This window comes from Monomorium pharaonis, chromosome 1 (assembly GCF_013373865.1).
Source record: "Monomorium pharaonis isolate MP-MQ-018 chromosome 1, ASM1337386v2, whole genome shotgun sequence".
Taxonomy (NCBI): domain Eukaryota; kingdom Metazoa; phylum Arthropoda; class Insecta; order Hymenoptera; family Formicidae; genus Monomorium; species Monomorium pharaonis.
In genome coordinates this window covers 31,408,219-31,417,921 of record NC_050467.1, presented here as the reverse complement: position 1 = coordinate 31,417,921, position 9,703 = coordinate 31,408,219, and the positions used below count along the sequence as shown (strand labels likewise).

Below are 9,703 nucleotides of genomic sequence, written 5' to 3'. Positions count from 1 at the left end.
TATTTTTGCATATTTCACCTATAAGTGCATATGTTTGCAAATTTTACCTATAAGTGCATATTTTTGCATATTTTACCTGTACACGCACAATATATACACGTTTTACCTATTTTTACATTTCACATTGTTTTCTGATTTATGTTTACGATTAATTTTTCCTAATATAATAATAAACAGGATAACTAAAATAAATTTTTCTCAATCAAAAACATGCTACAGCATATTTTATATTTTTAAAAAGGAAATTGATTAAATAAATGATACCCAAATGCCGTGGCGCATTGATGTGCAGTATCCAGTGGTGTCAGAATGAAGACGAAAATCACTTGAGAGTCGAGTGAAGAAGATATGCATACAGAGGTTGTATTCCATAATCACTTACCGACAACTATCGATATCGTTAATTTTCTATATGGTAAAAAAGCTGCCAACACAATTAACGATATCAATAGCTGTTGGTACTTACCGACAGCTACGGAATACCCAAGAAGACGCGCGAGCGTCTTTCTTTTTCAATTGTTTCGGTGTTCAGCTACCGGTCTGTATTGTAGACGATAGAAGTACTCGACGTGTGACGAAGACTACGCGCTACGCTCTATAGCTGCTTATTAAAAATTTATATATAAAATACTAATTTACCTCTATTGTTTTTGTGTTTATGCACAAATAGAAGAGGTAAGTCTGCAGAATATATAAATAAACAGAAAATTTAATTAAAATTATAAACGTATTTAGTTTTCGAATTGTTTATAGATTATGCCAAAAGCAAAGAGATCAATCTCAAACAAGTTGGCCCAATATGTGCGTGAACATCCATCGTTCAAGACCGATGGCGCCGTTCTTTTCTGCAAAGTGTGCAATAAATCTGTATCAGCTGAGAAGACATTTACAGTAAAGCAACACTTGGCAAGTAAAAAACATATTGAGCTTGCAATGAAAAATGAAACAAATAATACGCAGCGATTCTTTGGAGAATCTTCGAAGGTGAAGGAGAAAAACATTCAATTCGCAGAAGATTTATGTCGTGCTCTTATTTCCGCGGATATACCATTATACAAAATGCGAAATCAGAATTTTAAATCTTTTTTAAAAAAGTACACGCAACATAAAATACCATCAGAGACCACTCTTCGCACAAATAGCGTAAAAGATCTTTACAAAGAGATCATCGACAACATTAAAAGCTGCGTCAAAAATCATTTTTTGTGGCTGTCAATCGACGAAACAACGGATGCAACTGGCAGATATGTAGCAAATGTCATTATTGGCATTTTGGATTCCGAAGAGTTAATCTCCAAACAAAAATACTTGTTAAATACTGCAGTTCTAGATAAAGCGAATCACAGCACAATTGCACGGCTTTTCGACGATTCTATCAAGATCTTAGGCGAAAACTTTGATAAAGACTCAATTTTGCTCTTTATAACAGATGCTGCGTCGTACATGGTAAAAGCGGCCAAGGCAATACAAACATTTTACCCAAAAATAACACATTTGACTTGCCTTGCACATGGTCTTCACCGAGTATGCGAACAAATACGAGGTTTATATCCTAACGTCGATCGCCTTATCTCTAACGTAAAAAAGGTATTTTTAAAGGCTCCGTCAAGAATACAGATTTTCAAAAATTTAGAACCTGATCTCGCACTTCCTCCGCAACCAATAACCACACGATGGGGAACATGGCTTAACGCAGTAAATTATTATGCGATTAATTTTGAAAAAATTGTGCAAGTTTTTGATGCATTAGACGATGAGGAGGCTGCTTCAATCAAAACTTCAAAAAGTTTACTACGTGACAGTACAATAAAAACCGATTTAATTTTTATTGCATCAAATTATGGATTCCTTGAGGCGTCCATAAAAAAGCTCGAAACATCTGGTCTGTCGCTTACTGTTCAAATTGAAATTATAACGCATGCTACGGAAGCAATTAATATTGTAAATGAAGAGGCAGCGAATATTATAAAGAAAAAAGTTGCCAATATTATTATGAAAAATAGTGGTTTTACTGTTTTAAAAGCAATTTCAACATGCTTGACTGGAAAAGCTTCCAATACAGAAAAAATAGACAATTACAGCATTAAAGAAATATTGGCATTTAAATTCGCACCTATAACTTCTGTTGATGTCGAACGAAGTTTTTCAATGTATAAAAATCTTTTGAGATCAAATAGGCAAAGCTTTTTATTTGAAAACTTAAGTGAAATGTTTATTATTTATTGTAATCAAAATATAAATTAGAATAACTTAGCTTTTTGCTTAATATGTATTAAACATGTGTGTTTAATTTAATATTTTGTTTTTTAATGCCGTAAGACTAAATATAAAAATAAAAATGCAAACAATTTTGTCAAGTTTATTCTATTTTGCCATTATAAGTAACTTAAATAATATTTGAAAATTTGTGTAATAAGAAATAATTTTTTAAGAGCATATATTCCTTTTTTAGAGCATTTTTTCAACTTTATAAAGCATATTTTAAACGCTTAAAACGAGATTTTTGCAGCATAATTTTGGTTGCCCTAATTATTACTATTCTTTAGCCAGTTTTTATAATACAAAATTTTTTAGATTTGACACTATAAAATTAAAGTATTACGTTTTTTTTCTCTACAAAAGTAATGATATATATAAAAAATGCGCCAACTATAAAGTAGATGTTTATACAAGCTAGAACATCTACTTTATTATGCTTTGGCTGACATTTATAGCTTAGTTTTTTATTAAGCCCGTATCAGACTAGAGATTGATATTGAGACTGAAATGAAATGTAACCAATTCGTTGGTCAAATTCTAATTCAATCTCAATCTCAATCTCTAGTCTGATACGGCTTTGATTGTTTTAAGTTTGTCTTTAGATACAATTTCGTTAATTACGAAGTATTTTAATGATAAACTTAAGAAGATTCTTAAATATAAGATTAAACTATAAATATTAGCCTTTTGTATTAAATTATTGGCTGCTGTGCGCCTGCAAAAAACAATTGTCAGGAAGTATATTGACAAGGAATAAAGAAGATAATATTGAGCTGGCAAATAAGTTTTAATACAAATAAATTATAAATATTACAAATAAATATTTTAATACAAATAAATATTTTACTACAAAAACTTGGCGCTGCTAAACCAAATAATATTTTTGTATAGTATCGCGATTCTTAAAACGCGATTCTTTAAACGCGATTCTTCTTATTTCTTCTTAATGACGTTAAAAATTTTGATTTATTTAATGTTTATATGCCAGTTTCTATCAAAGTAAATTAATTGTAATCTTGGTTTATTAAATTTAATTAAAAACATTATTTTATAATTATTTATTACCCATCAACCATAAACTAAATCGATAAGAATCGCGCTACTTAAACGAAAAAAAAATTATGCACGTTTTAATAGAAACGGACATAATTTTCTAAAACGATTAAATTAATCGAAATTTTTGACGTGATAGACCCTTTCCTTATTATAAATATTCATGATATTCATAACAAATCGTTAACAATTACGCTACTTATGCAGTGTCAATCCGAGCAGCACATGGATTGGCCAATATTGGCTAACAGTTGACGAATGTTGGACCAATGAATTATGCTACTAGAATTAATGCATCTATTGTCTTCTAAATCCGTGCCCTTCACTAAACCAGGAAAGCATGGAGGACGGCGAAGACGAGATGTAAGTACATTATTATTATATTATTTTATTTGAAAACAATTATTAAAATTATATTATTCCAGCATTATGGCAGTCGCCAAAAATTTAGAAGAAATGGAAGTGGAAGTCGCCGAAAAGGAAGGAAGCAAGGATAAGAGAAAAATAGCTGCCCTGGAGATTCAAGTAAAAGCTTTACTTAAGAGACTCGAGCATATGGCTGCAGAAAAGAAAATGGCTGAGCCGAGCGAGCCGGGATCGAACTAGCCGGGACCGAGCGAGCCAGGATCGAGCGGGCCGGGACCAAGCCGACCGAGCCAGCCGGGGCCGGAAAGATCCCATTCCCAGCAACAACAAGTTGAACCTGCAGCCATCATTCGTAAGTATATCTTTTTCATTAAACCTAGAAACGTCTTTTTTTAAACCTCAATCTTAATTTTAGAAACGTATAATTCACGTTTGAGGTTAATAAAAAGTACTGTTTTAGGAAATTAAAACCTAATCTAACTTAACCTATAACCTGTGACGTGGCGCGCCTGGCCGCGCGCGTCACAAGGGCATAAGTCCGACCGAGGGGGTCGGACGGGGGCGACTCCTCACTGAGCCGAGGGGGATACGGTTCTGTTATTTTATTTTCTTTTGGATTTTTAGTTTCCGCGATACCGCTTTCCATTTGTAGTGCCAATAATTTCAAGTTAAGGCGCCGAGTGAGGGCTCATCTGAAAAGTGTGTCAAAGGCGACGGAGGAGCGGCCGTCGTGGGAATCCTGTTACGAGCGATCGACAGTGGAAGGAGCACCCGCAAGGAGTTTCCTCGCCGAGCCGTGCGTCGGGTCCGCAGCGCGTTGCCGACCCGGAGCCAAGGATACCGACCGCGCCGAATTACAGCGCTGCGACACGACGACTCCCTGCAAGGAACACGCCATGGGCACGCCACCGGGCTGCAGACCGGAAGAGCGACTACAGCCATGTCAACCGCCAGCTGCCAAGATCGGTTCGGTCGCGGCCTGGCCAGCCGGACCAGCCGAAAAGGCACGACACAAGGGATCCCACCTGGGGAGCACGTGCCGATCATGGACACTTCGAGAGGTGAAGCAGCGCGGCGCGGATTCGAGGATCACGCGAGTCGGGCGGATCCATCTATCGGGAATCGAAGAGCGCCCGCGCGGCGGCTCGAGCTGGCCGGCGTAGAACCGGGGCTCCTCACTGTTCGGCAAGCCGGGCGATAAGACGCAGCACCGAGGATAAGACCAGCCCCGTGTTATCGACTTCGGCGGGCGAGGATTGTGGATTTTGTAAGGCCATCACTCGGCAGCCACGCGGGATTTAGTAAGATTCGGTAAGGCGGTCGACTTTCGTGCGGGACCGGATAAGGGATACCGTTTCTTGTCGTGTTATCGGTCATCCCGAATCCGATACCGTTTTTGCTGTTGCTTGTTCATTAGTGTTGAGAAACTCGAAATACAAAGTAGAGTCTTACGGCCGCACGAGAGATCGGATCGACCGGCCCGAATATATAGTTATTAAGTACGTCCCTCTCGGACAAAGCCGCCACCAACAGTCATTTTGTAGTTGATAATTGCGTTCTTTATTACCGCGAATACTGTTTTCGGATATATTATAATTGTTATGGTTGGCGGAGAGCCTCGACGGCCTTCCGCCTCGTAGAGTAAATCTAAAGTTTCCGCATTCTCTTTGTGCTGACTTTTGGCTTCCGTCTTAACCGCGTATCTCTGTGAAATTATGACGTTTCGTTAAGTGGAGTAAGATCCATGATTTTCGTTGACACCGTACTCATTAATCATTAAAGAAATATATTTTGATATTTGATATTTAATTAACGATTGTGTACCGATTCTCTTCTGCGACCTACCTCGATCCGAGTCCCCTCCCCCCTTGGTTACTAAAGAACAACGCCCCTCTACCGCTTCGAGAAAAGAGCCACCGGCATTAGTAACGCTTCCTATCCGGCTACCGACTATAGGTAATTGTTGTGTGGCGTGGAAATCCGCGCCTGGCGCCTAGAAATATCGAGCATTGCGGAGTTACCGTTCAAGCAAGCTACCGTTTTCGAACGTTACCGATTTCGCAAGGGAGCGTTACACGCGAACTGTTATAGAGATTATTATCGTTAATTGGTCGTAGCCCCTCGGACCTGGCGGTTCCCGAAGGAAGACTACGTCGCAAACCTAATATTTAAAAAATTTATAGTGTATGACTTTTTTTTATTTACAGCCCGACGATGGCAGAAGAGCAAAAAGAAAGGCAGATGGCAATGGCGAGGCGGGCGAGACGAGCGAGGCGGACGAGCGAGGCGGACGAGCGAGGCGGACGAGCGAGGCGGACGAGGCGAAACAAAATATTGCAAATATTATATTAACTTTCAAAAATAAATGTATGACACATGTATGAGTTAATAAAAATATATGTATGATTTAATGAAAATATATGTATGATTTAATAATTTTCAGATTGTAAAACATAGATTACCACCGTTCCTTTATTAATTTTGTAGCAGTCTTACGCCACTCTATGCAGCGCGCCTAAGCTAATGCGCTCACGACATTCACCGATGCGTCAACCGCCGCGCGCTCACCGCCCACGCCGCGCGTCGCCGCATCTATCAACACGCGCTCGCTAGTGCACGGCGCGACCGACAGAGCGGCCGCGGCACTCCGGAGTAGGATGCAACAAGCCAGCTATATAAGGACCACCCGCAGCGCTTAGAAATCTAAAATTAAAATTCACAGAGAGAATATTCTCTACTAGATATTCTCTGTACTAGCTTTTTGAGTGACGGGCCTCCTTCTCGGAGTGTGCTCGTCCGAAACGACCTCGGGCCTTCTTCTTGGAGTGCGCTCGCACTAGGGCCTCCTTCTTGGAGTGCGCTCGCACCAGGGCCTCCTTCTTGGAGTACGCTTGCACCAGGGCCTCCTTCTCGGAGTGCGCTCGCACCAGGGCCTCCTTTACGGAGTGCGCTCGCACTAGAGCCTCTTTCTCCGGAGTGTGCTCAACGGCAACACCCTGCCTCGCAGAAGGAAGACCAACCGACCGGCTCGGCCAGCAGAGCGGCCATTGTCTCGGGCTACGGACACAAGGACACCAAGGTTCGACCCAGGAGAAACCAGGCTGAAGTGGAAGCTCATCACCTGGGACCTCCCGCCTATTCCACGGACCAGCCGGACTCCACGGTTCCTATAGCGCTCGGTGGAAACACAGACTACACCGACCAGACCAAGAGCCGACGCCAGCGTCCAGGCCAAGTCTCCTGGCAGTTCCGACAACTCTTGGCCCAGCACATCATCCGGGAAGTGACTCCACGAGCGCCACGGAAGAAGACTCGAAGCAACCGCACCAGGGGCGCTATTCCGTAACCACTTACCGACAACTATCGATGTCGTTAATGGCGTCGGCCGACAAATAATGATGAAAGCTATTCCGTAACACGTTTACCGACAAATATCGAACGACATTTGTCGAATTACGAACGACGAGTATCGTTAATTTTATCGTGACCACCTAGAGGTGACGAAAACGCGATACCGACAACTTTTTGCTTGGGAAAGAAGAAGAAAGAAAGAGGAAAAAAGGAGAAAAACTATTCTGAAGGAGAAAGTCGTCTTTGGAGGTTAGTTGAAAATGATTAATAGATAAAAGAAAAGAATACAAATAAGTAATAATATATACATATAGAAATAATGTTTAATTACTTTTTGCCAAGTAATATAATTATATAATTTATGTAAAATATAAAATATATTTTGTTTCAGTTTTTTTGATAAAATGGAGTATCTTGCATGGGATTTATTACACTTAGAGCATCGTGTAGAACGCTTAGAAAGACACATCCAAAGAAAAGATTGGCGAGAATGACATGATCCTTTTGATATGCACGAAACAGAATTCATAAAATTATATAGAGTTACTCCAGAAATAGTTATGGAGTTAACAAATACTTTAAGAGAAAGACTGGAGCATAGACGCCTAGGTGCTCTTAGTCCTGAACGTCAGGTATATAAAATGTTCTTTGCATTGTTTGAAATAATAGGTAACCATATAGACTGCGATTCACTCTTCACGCTATGAATACTTCAAAGTATTTGAATAAATATCAAGGAGATTGTAGCTATAATGTTAAAAACTTCAAGTATCATATTTATATATTTATATGTTTTATTACAATTTTTTTAAGTAAAAAATATTTTTGCATAGGTATTAACTGCGTTGAGGTTTTATGCGGTTGGATGTTATCAGGGTTCGATTGGAGAACAATGGGACATTGCTATAAGTCAACCATCTGTCAGTTGTTGCATAAGAAGAGTAACTGATGCAATGAATGATATATTATTGCGTCGATGGGTCAAATTTCCTATGACAGATGTTGATCGCCACAGAGCTCGTGAAAAATTTCGATTTGCACGACAACCTTTTGTAGGCGCAATTGGAGCTATTGATTGTACATACATTAATATAAAAGCACCAGAAATTCATGAAGAAGCTTACGTAAATCATTGGGGTGACCACGCACTCAATGTTCAAGTGGTAAGTCATATTAATAGAATTACTACATTATTTATAAAATAATCTCTTTTTTCTCTCATTTTCTCTTGCTTTCTTTACTGATTTATCTATTTATTTATCTTTTTCCTTGTTATTATATTGTACAGCATAAAATAACTTATTATATTAAAATTGGAATGTATATCTGATAAAATCATTTTTAATTATTACTGAATTAATCATTATTTTTAGATTTGTGACCCTGATTTAAAAATTTTAAATGTAAATGCACGATATCCTGGTGCACGTCATGATGCATATATATGGTCCAATTCTCCGGTTCGTCGAATCATGGAAAGAAAATTTAATAACGGAAAAAGGAATACTTGGTTAATTGGTAAGAGAAATTTAAAATTTTTGTAAAAATTGATTGTTTAGTTAAGGCGTGAGCACATAATTCTGCATAATAACACATAAATTAGATGAAAATAAAGATTTTTTTGTTTTGCATTATGCTTATGCGTTATACAGAAATTTGTTCTTGCGCTGTAATACTTAATTCAGTAATAATTTAAAAAATTTTTTTACAGGTGATGATAGATATACTTTAGAGCCTTGGCTTATGACTCCCCTCAAACGTGAAGTACCTAACACACCAAGATTCCGTTACAATGAAGATTTATGTAGTTCAAGATCATGTGTTGAATGATTATTTGGTGTGTGGAAGGCAGTCTTCAGATGTTTATCAGCTCAAAGACGGCTTATATACGAACCGAATGTAGCTGGCAAAATAGTAAACGCGTGTGGTATATTGCACAATATGAGAATTGCACATCGTATACATTATTGCTACAATGTGTAAGAAAAACAAAAGTATTTAGTTGTTCAAAAAGTATTTAACAATTTAAAGATATTTGAAACTTTTGTACAGAATTCTACATTTTTAGAATAATTTAATGTATTTATAAATTATTACTCATAATTGAATATTTACAGTTTGCCATTGTTTCACCGTTTTCTCTGGACTATTGGCTAATCCATTTAGCATTGCTGCCAAATTTTCCCATTGTTGATTATGATGAATTTTACCTTCTTTAGTAAGGTATTTACTGGTAGCAAATTCGGAATGGGATTCCATATATTTAACCAGTTCTTCGTACTGTGTCGTTGTAGTTCTTATAGAACGACTTTTTTTTCTTATTTGTACACTAAAAAAAGAATATCCATTAATATTTTAAATACTAAAATAATATATATATATATGAAAGGGTAGTTTTCGGGACACAAAAAAACTTCCAAATTTTATTGTATAGATGTTGAATAACCCTTGAAAAAACATTAATGCTGTTTGGAAAATTTAAAAATTATATGTATTTTCCGAGATATGAAGACCGATATATCGCAAGGCAGGTTTCAGGACCAATATATTTTTCCATAAATATGAAAAAATAATTATTATTTAACAACTATTTCTTTTAGATATGATATATATAAGTAATAAAATACTATATTTATACTTTTTTAACTTGAAATTTAGAAGAATTAGATAAATT

At 37.5% G+C, this 9,703-nt stretch overlaps 1 protein-coding gene across 1 annotated transcript; it reads left to right on the top strand.

Moving 5' to 3' along the window:
• Window positions 1–7,410: 7,410 nt before the first annotated feature.
• Window positions 7,411–8,859, top strand: LOC105833008 (putative nuclease HARBI1). The gene is made up of 4 exons (XM_028194483.2): window positions 7,411–7,661; window positions 7,863–8,192; window positions 8,403–8,547; window positions 8,741–8,859. Exons 1-4 carry the CDS (start codon window positions 7,539–7,541, stop codon window positions 8,857–8,859), a joined length of 717 nt encoding a protein of 238 aa, XP_028050284.1. The 5' UTR covers window positions 7,411–7,538.
• Window positions 8,860–9,703: the final 844 nt, after the last annotated feature.